This window comes from Cynocephalus volans, chromosome 17 (assembly GCF_027409185.1).
Source record: "Cynocephalus volans isolate mCynVol1 chromosome 17, mCynVol1.pri, whole genome shotgun sequence".
NCBI classification, from domain to species: Eukaryota; Metazoa; Chordata; class Mammalia; order Dermoptera; family Cynocephalidae; genus Cynocephalus; species Cynocephalus volans.
Window position 1 is genome coordinate 16,510,727 of NC_084476.1, and position 16,611 is coordinate 16,527,337.

At 38.0% G+C, this 16,611-nt stretch overlaps 1 protein-coding gene across 1 annotated transcript; it reads right to left on the bottom strand.

Moving 5' to 3' along the window:
- Positions 1–14,249: 14,249 nt before the first annotated feature.
- Positions 14,250–16,611, bottom strand: B3GALT9 (beta-1,3-galactosyltransferase 9). The gene is made up of 2 exons (XM_063081668.1): positions 16,606–16,611; positions 14,250–15,353 (listed from the first exon to the last, which is right to left on the bottom strand). The coding sequence occupies exons 1-2, from the start codon at positions 16,609–16,611 to the stop codon at positions 14,250–14,252; spliced, it is 1,110 nt and encodes a 369-aa protein (XP_062937738.1).

The following is a 16,611-nucleotide window of genomic DNA, read 5'->3' on the forward strand; positions in this document are numbered from 1 at the left end:
TATCAATGAATTTTACCCTGTTGTGATTTGGGAGAGTGATAACATGCTAACCAGAAAGGTCATCTAAACTGTCATTTTATTTATCTGTAGGTCATATTGTTGAGGGTTTTGCCTTTAATTTTTTACATCCATAAAGTTAATTGTGAGCTGATCAGAGAGAGGAGAACTGACTCCTAATAACCAGACTGAGAACAGAAGGGACAATATGTATAAACCAGCATGCCATCTCATTAATTTACAAAGGTTAATTTTTCTTTTCACAAAAGTTAATCTTTCTTTTCATTGACAAAAACTATACCCACCTGTTTCCCAGTGCCCTTCCCTCTAAACAGCAAAGCATTCTGCACCCCAAATCACCTGTCTAGAGGTCTCTGCATGAGCATGTTGTCAGAGTGACAGGTTCAGAATTGAGAGATATACTTCTTTTAGGAAATGGTGATGCGGATAAATCATCCCTGCTCTGTAACAAAACGGTTCTCAAGTGACTGGATTTCTGTGGTCCCTAGATTGGTCATCTCTCCTCTGGTGTCTCTTGTATCTCTGAGTCTCCTTTTTCCGGATTTCCATACTGACCGTTTTCCTACCGTTTTTGTTTTGTTTTGTGTTTGGCAACTGGCCAGTACAGGGATCAAACCCTGGGCCTTGGTGTTATCAGCACAGCACTCTAACCAACTGAGCTAAGTGGCTAGCCCTACTATTAATATTACTAATTAGGCTATAGCCAGGGCTTTCCTGGCCTGAGAGATATTCTATCTTTTTAAAGTGCCTTAGGCTGGCCAGTGAGCTCAGTTGGTTAGGGCATGGTGATGATAATACCAAGGTCAAGGGTTTGGGCCCCTCTATGAGCCAGCTGCCAAAAAAATAAGATAACTTTTGCTTCAGTCTCATTCATGATGTGATTTTTTTTTTCCAATTTTTTTATTGTGGTAAAATACACATAATATAAAATTTTACTATCTTAACCATTTTTAATTGTACAGTTCAGTGGTATTAAATCCCTTCATAATGTTGTACCATTCTCCTCCAGAATTCTTTTCATCTTGTAAAACTGAAACTCTATACTCATTAAACAATATCTCCCCGTTCTCCTTTCCCCCCAGCCCCTGGCAACCACCATTCTACTTCATGATGTTAATATTATTTATTTACCATCAGAGTTTAGAGGGGTGCCCTTTCTCCTTTGTATGGCCCACACATTAATTCTGATTTTGTACCTGTGACTTTTTTTTTAGATTTAATAAAATTTGCAAGTTACTTTTTTTGATTTAATAAGGAGACATTTATTGACTGACTGTTATGTTCTTGGCATTGGGAAAAAGAGTTAGACATTGTCCTAAGTGCTAAGTATATCTCATTTAATTTTTACATTTCTCTTTCACAGATGAGGAAACTGAGAATGCAAGTAGCTTATCCCAAAATCCCACAAGGAGCAAGTGGTTAATAGTGAAAGAAAACAGAAATTTAGTGGAGTCAGTAGAAAATTACAGTGTATACTAAGTGGAATAATAGAGGAAAACATATAAACACTTACTGTGGACTTGAGGGTAGGTTTTCCAGAGACAGAAGCGCCTGAATCTTGATGAACCAATCGCAGATAGTCAATGGAATAATAGAGTCAAGTAGCAAAGTAAGCAGAGGGAACAGCAGTGACAGATACGAAAACAAGAAAATGTTGGAGGTACTACATGTAATTCAATATGACCAAAGCCTAGGATTTAAAGGAGAAAGTTGCAAAATTCTTTATCTTTTTTCTACTCATAGCTACCATTTCTTAGCATCTACTTTATGCTAGGCAGCTAGTGTGCATTTTCTCATTTTATCCTTATAACAGCTGTACAAGTTAAGTATCATTTTATAGACAAAGACACTAAGATTGGGAAATTAAGTACCTTGTACAGGTCGCACAGCCCAAAGCCAGAATATTAACCTGGCTTTCTGAGGGTCAATTGTGTTCCCCTTTGATTACTTAGTTAGATTTCAAAGATAGTAATAGCTAATAGTTATTGAGTGTTTAATGTGTGCCAGGCATTATTCTAAGAATTAATTCATGCTGCTATTCTCACACTATCAGGAGTTAGGTACTGTTATTACAAAAGAGACCAAGGCATAACAAAGTTCAGGAACTTGCACAAGGGCACACAGCAAATAAGTGGAGCCAGCATTTCAACCTTGGCTGTATAACTCAGAGCATATGTTCTTAAATGCTGCTTCTTCCTCTTACTGAACACTAACTATGGGCCAAATCCAATACTAAACTCTTGACATATCTCATGTAGGATATTAACTGTATTAGTACATTTTCATGTTGCTGTAACAGAATACTTGAGACTGGGTAATTTATAAAGAAAAGAGGTTTATTTGGCTCATGATTCTGGGACAGCTGCATCTGGTGCAGGCCTCAGGCTGCTTCTACTCATGGTGGAAAAATGGCAGGCAGCTGGCAGGTGCAAGCAGCTCACATGGTGAGAAGAAGCAATAGAGAGAGGGGAGGTGCCAGGATTATTTAAACAACCACCTTTCATGGGAACTAATAGAGCAAGAACTCACTCACTATCCCCCTCCCCCAGGGAGGGCATTAATCTATTCATGAGGGATCTGCCCCCTATTACCCAGCTCCCAACACTGTTGCATTGGGCATCAGATTTGAGACTGAACTTTGGGGGAGACAACATATCCAAACTATCATCAACTCTACAAAGGTTGATTTTGTATATAAATTGAGACTCAGCATGTTTAGTAACATCCAAAAATAAGACCTAATAAATATCATGGCAGGTGTTTTCAATGTGTATTACTTATGGGTACTTTGTACCTAAAATCTCAAGAATCCCAAGATAGAACCACTGATCTAATTTGTAGTCATTGTGCAGGAGGAATCAGAATGTGTTTTGGGTTGAATTGTGTCCCCCCAAAACATGTGTTCAGCTCCTAACCCCTGGTACCTGTGAAAGTGACCTTATTTCAAAATAGGGAGTTGCTGATGTAATCAAGTTATGATAACATTAGTGTGGGCCCCAATCCACTGACTGGTGTCTTTACAAGAAGGAAATTTGGACACAGAAACATAGAGGGAAGATTGTGTGAAGTCACAGACACAGGAGAAGGCCATGTGAAGACGGAGGCAGAGTGAAGTGACACATCTGCAAGAAATGCCAAGGATTGCTGTGTAACCACCAGAAGCTAGAAGAGACAGGGAAAGATTCTTCTCCACAGGCTTCCGAGAGAGCAGGGCCCTGCAGACATCTTGATTTTAGCCTTCTAGCCTCAAGAATGCAAGAGAATAAATTGTTGTTCTAAGTCACCCAGTTTGTGGTACTTTGTTACGGTATCCCTAGGAAACTAATAGAGTGTATTTCGTGACATGAAATGTGAATTTGTTGTATCCCATCTGTGAAGTACGGCCTAAATGGGACTTGATGAAAGTTGTTTTACAAAAAGTTGCATATCTAGGCTGGCTAGTTAGCTCAGTTGGTTAGAGCATGGTGCCAATAGCATCAAGGTCTAGGGTTTGATCCCTATAATGTCTATCCACCAAAAAAAAAAAAAAAAAAAAAAAAAATTGCATATCTAAGTCTACACTAGTGAGGTTTTAGGTTACTATAAACTAGGTGGCTAATACCTTTAAGTTAAATGCAGTGCCACCACCCGGATTACTAAAATGTTTCCTGCTTGCAGGCAAGAATAACATTTTGTTATTAGAATTCCATTGCTTTGACTGTGCTTTGTTTTCAAGATCATGCTGATAAAGCCATGTTTCATCTCCTGTTACAGTTCTTTGAAGAAATGCTTCAGGATCTTGATCCCACTTATTTAAAATTTTATTGAGGCTGACTGGCTAGCTCAGTTGGTGAGAATGCAGCATTGTGTAAGCTGAACCAATTGAGATGTCTATGATGTTGGCTATTGTTTCTGCTGTTAATCATCAGTCCTCTTCGATTAGGGCATGAAAAAGATTAATTTTTTCCTAACAAATTGATGTGGATAGTCTGCCACTGTGGGCTTCATCTTCGACTTGTCCCATCTTAGAACGAGTTATCTGTTTGTAAACTGCTGATTTCTTTGAGGGCATTTGTCCCCATAAGCTTTTTGTAAAGCATCAATAATTTCACCATCATTCCACCCAAGCTTCACCATAAATTTGATGTTTATTCTTGCTTCAATTTTAGCAGAATTCATGTTGCTCTGATAGGGGCTGTTTTCAGACTGATGTCTTATCCTTCTTAGTGCCTCTCAAACTAGATCCTGTTCAGACGTGTTATAACAAGTTAGTGTGAGTTTATTTTGGTGCAAAATAATTTTGAAATCCATGCTTAGCTTTTTCATAATATGCATTTTCCATGAATATTTGAAGACCCCTCGTGTGTGTATATGTATCCATATCTCTATATATATTCCACAGTGGATTCCATGTGTAATGGCCCTTTCTTCTCTTCGACAGTCCCTGTCATGCAAATCTGGTGGAAAGAGGTTTACTCTGCCACAGGTTAGGCACAGAAGGTAGTTTGAACATTTTGGAGGCACTTGTGAATTTGGGGGACCTATGATGACTGGTAGAGTCAGAAGATGTTGGGAGCCTTTTCAACCTGGATAGGGGAATCAAGGGGTGGGATCCTGTTGCCTGTTCATTCAAGGGTAGTGTGGGTGCTGCAGTTGCCAGGGCTGAGATGCCACTGCCTACCTGTATCATACCAGGTATGGAGGGTATCTAAGGGTGACAGAGACTGCAGTGCATGGGGTAGGGGTGAAGGGGGTGGGGAGGTAGGAGGTGTTTGGAAGGAGCCATGTTCCAGTTCTTGGTAAGAGGAGACAGAGGTGTCTGGCTGCTTCAGGGTGGAGGTAGGCAGCAAAAGCAAATGGGAGCCGATAGTATCAGGGGGTCTCCCATTCAAGTCCTATCAATTCTCAACCTCCCTGAGCTTCAGAGAACAGAGGAGATGGCCCTCTTAGCCCACAGAGAGGACAGTGGTGCTGTCCCCACTGCAGGCCCCATGAGGGGACACCTGTCTCCTGAAGAGGAAGTTGGCAGACAGCATGCACATCCCAGTTCATGAAAAAGCATAGGCATGATAGGCAGGGTGGAGCTGGGGATGTGGATGGCTTCCAGGCAGACATAGAGGAGAAGGAAGAAGGGGACAACTGCGATATGGACATCCTGGATGTTGGGGAGATCCAGGTCCCATGTGGAACCACTTCCAGAGCTAGAGGTTCAGTGGGAATGGACGCCATTGAGAGCCCCCTGCCCATGAGCCTGCTCAGCCCCTCTTAGGAGCATCAGACAGACCAACCAACCCTGGTGTGTGTTTATGTGGAAAGGCTGAGTCATCCTCAAATGTGTATCAGATACTTGATTGTACTACTGATTATTGGGTAAAGAGCACTATGTCATGCTCTGCATACCTCTGTGGAGGTTTGGAAAGTTTTATATAAGATGCTTGATTAGTTCTTTTTGATAGTTGTAAAAATTTTCCCCCAAAGACTGCATATTAATCTATTCTTTAAAAAAGCAATTTTGAAATATGACTTATAAGAGGAAAGCCTCTTCATGCCCTACAGGTTTGTGAACAGGTGATGGGATCAAATCCTTGATCGCCAGACGCCCCTTCAGCTGTATGTAACATGGGCATCTGGACCTAACTTGGAAGCGTATAAACTAATTCTCTAACCCTGAAAAAGAGAGATACTGTGAAGAGGATGTCTTGAAATAGAGTAGGAGGGGGTGCCACCAAGATGATGGGGTAGGAGATACCAACTTTCACCCACAAAACACACACACACACACACACACACACACGGCAATTCACAAACTGAAATGAGAGAGAGGCTTATTTTTAAATTCAAGAGGGGGCTCAAGAGCTCTTTAAATAATCAGCAGTAACACACAAACCAGAGAATATCCACATAGAAAGGATTGTTAGTTAGATCTGCAGACCTAAGACATCAGGAGAGGACTAGGAGCGAAGAAGACAGGCATAGAACGTATCAGCCTCGTGGTGGGAGCCACCATGGTCCCCAGCAGCCTGCTCTACAGAGGACACTGGCATCTCTTGCTGCTGAGGTAACCAACAGCCAATTCTGCTGGGGAACCCAGAGAGGGAGACAGGACAGCACTCTCCCACCATCATTAGAAGCTGCTGCTGTTGAGCTGCTTTGAGAAAGGAGCCACCACCTCTCTAAACCCCTCGTGGGCCCTGACCTCAGAGCCAGAGCTACGGCCCCTCTGAGAGTACTCACACTCCAGACCTGAGCTCTATGGCTGCATTCAGCCTGCCCACACCTCAGAATCATAGCCACTAACAGAGTGAGCTTGTTTGCACTCTGGGCTGCTGGGACAAGCTCTTGTTGTGCATGCCTACACTCCAAGCACCAGCTTCACCACCACAGAGAGCTAGGCCCTGCCCTGACCTCAGAGCTACTGCAGCTAGTGCATGCTCTCCTTCCGGATTCTGACTCCAAGGCCCCAAGCTTCCTGCACAGTACCATCTTGAAACCAGAGCCACTGCTACAGTGCATTCTGATTCAGGGGCCAGTAGCTACTGCATGTCTCTATCCCTGGAGCTCTGCCATCATCGTCCCAGGCTCACATACTGAAGTGCACCATTCCCCAGCCGAGTTGCTGCAGCTCCCTACTCTCTGGGAACAAGCTGCCTAGGAGGCACTCCACCTCCGCCATCCCAGTTGCTGCTATGCCCTACCCCAGCCCATCTATTTGGAACCTAAGCCCAGCAAAACATCAATGACTCTGGTGCCTAAGGCCACACAGCACGCTGTCCCCCAAGGAACAGGTACTCAGGCCTAGCAGAAAAACGGCACTCAACTTCACTAGTCATTAGGGAAATGTAAATTAAAGCCACTATCAGATATCATCACATACTCACAGGATGGCTATTATCAAAAAGACAAGACAGAACAAATGTTGGCAAGGGTATGGAGAAAAGGGAATCCTAGTACCCTGTTGTGGGAATGTAGATTGGTACAGCCATTATGGAAAACAGTATGGAGGTTCCTGTAGAAATTTAAAATAGATCTAACTTATGACACAGCAATCCATCTTCTGGATATATACCCAAAGGGAATGAAATCACCATCTCATAAAGATATCTGCACTCCAATGTTCACTGCATTATTCATAATAGCCAAGATATGGAAACAATCTCAATGTCCATTGATGGATGAATGGATCAAGAAAATGTGATATATATATATATATTAATGATACATAATATAACATATATATTATATGTATAATCATATATATGTGAATATTATTCAGCCTTAAAAAGAAAGGAGGGCTGGCCAGTTAGCTCAGTGGGTTAGAACAAGGCCTTGTAACATCAAGGTAAAGGGTTCAGATCCCCATACTGGCCAGCTGCCAAAATAATAATAATAATGATAAATTTATTTAAAAAAAGAAAGGAGATCCTACCATTTGCCACAACATGCATGGACCTGGAGGACATTATGTGAAATAAGCTAGACACAGAAATGAAAATACTGCAACATCTCATTTACATGTGTAATATTTTTAAAAAGAGCACAAATACACAGATATAGAGAATGAAACAATGGTTATCATGGGCAGGAAGTGGGGATAATGGGGAGATATAGGTCAAAGGATACATAATGGCAAATACATAAACGAGTTTAGAGATATAATGTACAACATGAGGAGTAAAGTTAATAAAATTATATTGTATTAGAGATTTTTGTCAAATAAGTTAAATAAGTAGATTTTAGTTGCTCTTATAACAAAAAATATAACCGTGTGAGATGATGTTAGTCTACCTCACAATAGTAAACATTCTACTATCTATATGTATCCCATAACATTGTGTTGTAAACCTCAAATATACACAATTTTATTTTTAAAAAAAAAAGAATCCATGAAGTTGGAGATAGGTTATTTGAAAATATACAGTCAGAGGGTGGGGGGGGGGTAGGGGAAAATAATGAAAAGGAATGATGAAAACTTATGGGATTTATGTTACAGCTTCAAAGAATCAAATTTTTGAATTATGGGAGAAAAGAGAAACAAAGGGCCAGATTGCTTTTTAAAATAAATAATAGCAGAAACTTTTCAAATCTGGAGAAATGTAGAAATATCCAGGTACAAGAAGGCTAAAGAGCTCCAATCAGATTCAACCCAATTAAGAGTACATTAGGACATATTATAATTAAACTGTCAAAAAGCAAAGACAAAAACAAAATACTGAAAGCAGCAAGAAAAAGAAATAAATCACATATAAGGAAGTTCCAATGAGTGTAGAAGTGGACTTCTCAGCAGAAACCTTACAGGCCAGGAGAGAGTGAAATGATGTCTTAGTCCATTTGTGCTTCTATAACAAAACACTGGAGATTAGGTAATTTATAAACAACAGAAATTTATTTCTCACAGTTCTGGAGGCTGGGAAGTCCAAGATCAAGATTCTGGCAGGTTTGATGTCTGGTGAGGGCAGCTATCTGAATTGAAGATAGCACCTTATTGCAGAGTCCTCACATGGCAGAAGGCAGAAAGGTAGAAAGGGCCTTACTCTCATTCATGACGGAGGAGCCCTTATGACCTAGTCACCTCCTAAAGATCCCACTCTTAATACTATTGCATTGGGGATTAAGTTTCAACATGAATTTTAGAGGGGACACAAACATTTAAGTCATAGCAGGTGATATATTCAAAGTGCTAGGGGAAAAAATTGCCAGCCAAGAACACAGTACCTGCCCTTCAGAAATGAAGGAGAGATCAAGACTTTCCCAAGTAAACAAAAACTGAGTGAGTTCATCAGCATCTGACCTGTCTTGCAAGAAATGCTAAAGGGACTTCAAGCTGAAACAAAAAAGCTAATTAGTAACACAAAAACATTAAGTATAAAACTCACTAGTAAAAGTATGTACATGGTCAAATTCAGAATTCTCTAATTCTGTAATGGTGGCATGTAAATCACTAACATTCTTAGTATGAAGTTTAAAAGACAAAACTATTAATAGTCGATACAATAATTTGTTGAGAGATATTCAAAGATGTAAAGAGATGTAAATTAAAAACATAATGCATGTGTGTATGGGGGGTGTAAAAATGTAGTGTTATTTACACAATCAAAGTTAAGTTGTTATCAGCTTTAAAAAGCCTGTTATAACTGTAAGATGTTTTGTGTAAGCCTCATGGTAACCATAAAGCAAAAACCTACATACAGTATGTACACAAAAGACAAAAAGTAAGAAATCAAAGCATGCCACTAGAGAAAATCATCTAATTACAAAGGAAGACAGTAAGAGAGAAAGGAACAAAAGATGTACAAAACAACCAGAAAACAACAAAACAGAAGTAGTAAGTCCTTACTTATCAATAAACATCATGAATGTAAATGGACTATACCTCCAATTAAGAGACAAAGAGTGGCTGAATGGATAAAAAAAATAAGACCCCTAATCAGCTACAATGTATATCGACAAAATAAAATTTAAAAAAAAAAAAAAAAAAAAAAAGACCCAACTATATGCTGCCTTCAAGAGACTCCCTTCACTGTTAAGGGCACACAAAGATTGAAAGTTAACAGATGGAAAAAGATATGGCATGCAAAAGTAAATGAAAGAGAGTAGGAGTAGCTATACTTATGTCAGATAAAATAGACTTTAAGTCAAAAATTGTAAAGCATGACAAAGAATATCATTATGTGATGATAAAGGGATCACTTTATCAAGAAGATAAAACATTTGCAAATATATATGCACCCAATATTGAAGGACCTAAATATATAAAGCAATTATTAATAGATCTGAAGAAAGAGACTTCAATACAACAATAGCAGGGCACTTCATACCCCACTTTTAACAATGGACAGATTATTCGGACAGAAAATCAATAAGAAAATATTAGACATAAATTATGCTTTAGACTGATGGGCCTAACAGACATATACAGAACCTTCCATCCAACACCAGCAAAATACACATTCTTCTCAAGCACAAATGAAACATTCTCCAGGATAGATCACTATTAGGCCACAAAACAAACCTGAACAAATTTAAGAAGATTGAAATCACGTCAAGTATCTTTTCCAACTACAATAGTATGAAACTAGAATTCAACAATAGGAGTATTTTTTTTTTAATTCACAAGTATGTGGAAATTAAACAATTTGCTCCTAAACAACCAAGGGGTCAAAGAAGAAATCAAAATGGAAATTAAATAATATTTTGAGACAAATGACAATGGAAACAACACATACCAAAACTATGGCAGGTAGCAAAAACAGTTTTAAGAAGGAAGTTTAAGGCTGGCTTGTTAGCTCAGTTGGTTAGAGCATGGAGTTGTAACACCAGTGTCAAGGGTTCAGATCTCCTTATCAGCCAGCTACCAAAAAAAAAAAAAAAAAAGGAAGTTTATAGCAATAAATGTGTCTACATCAAAAAAGGAGAAAGATCCCAAACAAACAACCTAATGATATACCTGAAGGAACTAGAAAAAGGACAAATTAAGACCAAAGTTAGTAGAAGAAAGGAAATAATAAAGATCAGACCAGAAATAAATGAAATAGAGATAAGAAAAACAATAGAAAAGATCAACAAAACTAAGAGTAGGTGTTTTGAAAATACAAACAAAATTAACAAACCTTTAGCTAGACTAAGAAAAAAGAGAGAAAAGTCAAATAAATAAAATCAGAGATGAAAGAAGAGACATTACAACTGATACCACAGAAATACAAAGGATCATAAAAGACTACTATGAACAATTACATGCCAACAAATTGGATAACGTAGAGGAAATGTATACATTCCTAGACACATATAGCCTACCAAGACTATATCATAAAGACATGGAAAATCTGAACAGACCAATACCAAGTAACAAGATTGAATCTGTAATAAAAAGTCTCCCATCAAGGAAAAGCCCAAGACCTGATTCTTTCACTGCTGAATTCTACCAGACATTTAAAGAAGAATTAATACCAATCCTTCTCAAACTCTTCCAAAAAGTGGAAGGAGAGGGAATACTTTGAAATTAATTTTACGAGATCAGCATTATCCTCATATCAAAACCAGGCAAGGATACTACAAGAAAAAAAAAATCATAGGACAGTATTCCAGATGAACATAGGATCAGAAGTCCTCATCAGAATACTAGCAAACTGAATTCAATAGAAAATTAAAAGGATTATTCACCATAATCAAGTGGGATTTATTCCAGGGATGCAAGGATGGTTCAACATATGCAAATCTATAAATATGATATACCAGATTAACACAATGAAGGACAAAAACCACATGATCATCTCAATAGATGCGAAAAAGGCATCTGATGATACTCAAATCGTTTCATGATAAAAACTCTCAACAAATTAGGTATAGAAAGAATGTACTTCAACACAATAAAGGCTATATGTTACAAGCACTTAGCTAAATATTATACTCAACAGGGAAAAATTAAAGTTTTTGGTCTAAGATCAGGAACAAGACAAGGATGCCTATTCTTACCACTTCTACTCAACATAGTACTGGAAGTTATAGCCAGAGCAATCAGGAAAGAGAAAGAAAGAAAGAAAAGGCATCAAAATGAGAAAGAAAGAAGTAAAATTGTCCCTGTTTGCAGACAATATAATCTTATGTATAGAAAACCCTAGGCTGGCCAGTGAGCTCTGTTGGTTAGAATGTTGATAACCCCAAGGTCAAGGGTTCAAATTCCCATACTAGGCAGCTGCCAAAACAGAAAACAAAGCAACAGGTCCTAAAGACTTCACACACACACACACACACACACACACACACACACACACACACACACACACACACACACACACACACACACACACACACACACACACACACACACACACACACACACACACACACACACACACACACACCCCAAAACAACAACAACAAAAAACTGTTAGGACTAATAAACAAATTCAGTAAAGTTGCAGGATATTAAATCATCAGATGAAAATCAGTAGCATTTTTATACACTAACAATGAATTATCCAAAAAAAGGAAATCAAGAACACAATTCCATTTACAATAGCTACAAAATAATTATTAGGAATAAACTTAACTAAGGAAGTAAAAGATCTATACACTGAAAACTTTAAAACACTGATGAAAGAAATTGAAGAAGAAAAACATAAGAAAATATATCCTGTGTTCATGGATTGGAAGAATTAATATTGTTAACATGTCCATACCACCCAAAGCAATATACAGATTCAATGCAATCCCTATCAAAATGCTGACATTTTTCAGAGAAATAGAAAAAAAAATTCTAAAATTTATATAGAAGCACAAAAGACTCCAAATAACACTGAGCAAAAAGAGCAAATATGGAGGTGTCACAACTCTTGATTTGAAAATCTACTACAAAGCTATAGTAATCAGAAAAACATGGTGCTGCCATAAAAACAAACAGACAGGCCAATGGAACAGAATAGAGAGTCTAGAAATAAATTCACACACTTATGGTCAATTGATTTTCAACAAAGATGCCAAGAATACACAATGGGAAGAGGACAATCTCTTCAATAAATGGTGTAGAGACAACTGGATATCCACATGTAGAGGAATGAAATTAAATCCTTATCTCACACCATATACAAAAATCTATCCACAATGGATTAAAGACTTACACATAATACCTGAAACTGTAAAGCTAATAGAAAAAACTCTAAGGGAAAAGCTCCATGATATTGGTCTGGGCAAATATTTTTTGGATCTGTTCCCCAAAAGTACAGACAACAAAAGCAAAAATAAATGGGATTATATCAAACTAAATACTTCTGCATAGCTAATGAAACAATTAACAGAGTGAAGAGACAACATAGGGGTATGAGAAAATATCTGCAAACCATACATCTGATAAGGGGTTAATATCCAAAATATATGAGGAACTCAAATAAGTCAATAGCAAGAAAACAAATAACCCGATTTAAAAATGAGCAAAGGACCTGAAAAGACATTTTTCAAAGAAGACATGCAAATGGACAACAGGTATATGAAAAAATGCTCAACATTACCAATCATCAGGGAAATGCAAATTAAAACCACAATAAGATATGACCTCACACCTATTAGAATGGTTAATATCAAAAAGATGACAGATAACAAGTGTTGGCAAGAATGTGGAGAAAAGGGAAACTTGCTCGAAGGGAACCTTGGAGAAAAGGGAACCTTGCTGGTGGAAATGTAAATTAATATAGCCATTATGGAAAACAGTATGGATGTTCCTCAAAAAATTAAAAATAGAACTACCATATGATCCAGCAATTCCACTAGTGAGTATATATCCAAAGGATATGAAATCAGTATGTCAAAGTGTTATGTGTACTCCCATGTTTATTGCAGCACTATTCGCAATGGCAAAGATATGGAATCAACTTAAGTGTCCATCAATGAATAAACTTTTAAAATGTGGTATATATCCACAAGAGAACATGATTTACAGCCTTATAAAAAGAAGTAAATCCTGTCATTTGCTACAACATGGATGAACGTGGAGGACATGTTAAGTGAAATAAACCATGTTCAGAAGGACAAATACCACATGATCTCACATGTGGAGTATAAAAAAGTGGAATTCTTAGAGTAAAGTGGTGGGGTGTGGGAGGCTGGGGAGATGTTGATCAAGTGACATAAAATCTCAGACAAGAGGAATAAGTTCAGGAGATCTATGGTACATCTTGGTTATGATAGTTAATAGAAATATATTGTATATTTGAAATCTGCTGGGATAGTAGATTTTAAGTGTCCTTACCACACACAAAAAAAGATGAGTATGTGAGCTGATGCATATGTTAAATAGCTTGATTTAGCCATTCCAGAATATATACATATTCAAAACATCATGTTGTACACGATAAAAATATACAATTTTTACTTGTCATTTTTTTTTTAAAGACTTGGTTATAGGGTTGGTTTAGCTTCGTTGGTTAGAGCACGGTCCTGATACCACCAAGTTCTAGGGTTTGATCCCTGAACTGGCCAGCTGCCAAAAAATAAATAAAATAAAAAAATAAAAGACTCAGTTATACTTAAAGGTAACGTTGTCTCTTTTCTGAAAGAAAGGCTCTATTTTGAAAACAATCATGCTACACCAACATAAATTTCTCAATAAGATTGAGTACATCAGGGCACTAAGAATATATTGTAACTTTGCTAAGTACAATTAAAGACTGAGAGAATACATAAAACATGGGGACAGATGGATGCTTTCTATAAAAAATACAAGGTAATTTAAAAATAATAGACATAAGAAAAACAAAGAAATCCTAATCACCCAAATACATGGCATTGATTTTTATGGTCCCCATGTGAAAAGGTTTAAAGCTATCAAGGTATGTCAGAAGTTTGCAGGAAATGAGCCCATAGTAAGTCTCAAACAGTGTACATTCTTTCCCATCATTAATTTCCTTCCATGCCAGGGATATTTCAGCATCCGTAGTTTCTGAGGATGTAAAAATGAATTTATAGCAACATCTGTCATATCTGATGTGTCTTTTTCCAGAAAATCTTGAACTGTGGATGGGTATGAGGCCAATGGACTTAGCACAAATTCCTACAAACACATCAGAAGGCACCATAATGGGTACTTCTTTGAAAACCACATACATCATCCGAGCCACATCTTGGGACATTATAAAGGCCTCACCACTGCAGTAATCTGGGTAGTATTCTTCTGGGTACTCACTAAGAGGGACAAATTCTTGGCTATGAGGGTCTCTGTTGGGTGTATCTTGACGTATAACTCTTCCTAGATAGATATCTTTGAGGTGTTCTTTCAGATTGAGAAGGAAGTCTACCAAACTCGGTAGGTTGACAAACATCTCTTCATCAACCTTGAGAATGAACAGGGCATTAGGGCAGAAAGTCACAGCCCACTGTGTCATTGCAGTGATCTTCAGGGTCTGGTTCTCAGAACTGTCCAAGAAGATTCCCTCAATTATATCATTATTCTTATTGGACTCTTCATCTATCTCTTTCTGGGTAGTTACCAAAAGAGGCATTCCCAAAGCAAACAGTGTGAGAACGGGGTGCCCTTGGACACTGGTCACATTACCCCAGGTTTTCCTGATGAGGTCCCGTCTTGTTCCATTTCCTGGGCTACTGAAGATAAGAGAAAGCAAAAAAATCTTCTTCCCTTTACATACCTCTGACTGGCTCAGGACATAATACTTGGAGAGATTACTTTTTAGGGGCTCCATGTTCAATTTTCTTGCTTTATCCTTAATTTCAAGAACTTTCATATCTATATAAGGCAAAGAATGCAGAAAGTATTGTTCCACAAAGTCAGCCCCAAAAAGCAAGGCATGAAATAGGATGACATTGAACAGAATGAAACACCACTGGTGAGTCCGAAGTCTGCAGAATGTCACCTAAATAAGAAAAGGATACATATTCATTCAATCTTCATCTCCATTCCTGTTTTTGCCCCCACTGCCCACTATATAGACCTCTTACAGCCCTTAGCACTACACTCTATTTTAAGTGTTGATTATTATTTATTGTTATTATCTGTCTCTTCCACTAGATCATGGTTTCTTAGACAGCAGGCATCCTGTCCCTCTCCTATCCAGTGCTGCTGAATCCAGTGCTTGGCACAAAGTGCAAACTGAATAAAATGTCAACTGGTTGTTTTCTTGCTTGTTTGGATGAAAGCCTACTTACCATATATAAGGCACTGTGTTATAGACACTGGGGATACAAAGAAGAATCAGACATAGACCCATGGGTATAATGTAACATCATTATGATTAAAACCTATAGGAAAGTATCTGATGTTCTTTCTTGAATTGAAGGACTTGGATCAGTTTCTTCTCTAATTACAAAGGTCAAGGGCTATTTTTCCATGAAGACATTACTATTGTTGGCCACCACACACTGGCTACTATCAAACATTTACATTCTTCTAGTATGACTTTCCAATTTAACCTAATACTGCATCAGTCTGTTTTGACACTGTCTCCTAATCCATCTGACATGTCTGTCAATATGGACAGATCGATGCTGTCTGCATAGCACCACTTTAGAGATCAAGGATGGACCTGTGCCAAGCTCACTCCACTTCATCAAAGGAGATGGAAACTTCCCGTTCAGAAGGGCGTATGCAGAATTGTAATACAACAGAGCTAGGAAACTTTAAGTGAATTAAATCCCTGTTCATTAGAGATTTGATCAACAAAGCCTCCCATAATAGTTACCTCTTATTGAGCACTTGCCGTGTGCCAGGCACTGAGCTAAACACTTTACATGCCTTAACTCATTTAGCTCTGATAATATCTCTTTTAGATAGGTTATCTTCAAAATTAAGCTGAGCATTCGAGCAGTTTGGTAATTTGCCTAGGATCACACAGTGGGTAAAGGGTTGGGGTAGGGCCATGATGTGAACTCAAATCTCTTGGCTTCCAATGCTCACTCTTAACCACTGAAGAATCCTGACTCTTATCTTTACTTTTACATGTCTATTAAACAGGATAAAAACAACAAAACAAAACAAACTCCTGCAATTATAATCTGAACTCCTTTCCATCTTCTTAGGGCTCATGATTTACACATGGAAGAAACTTCAGCTTCCTTAAAGCCTACTTTAATAGATACAAAATGCTTCAAAGATTATAAGAAACTTACCTGCAT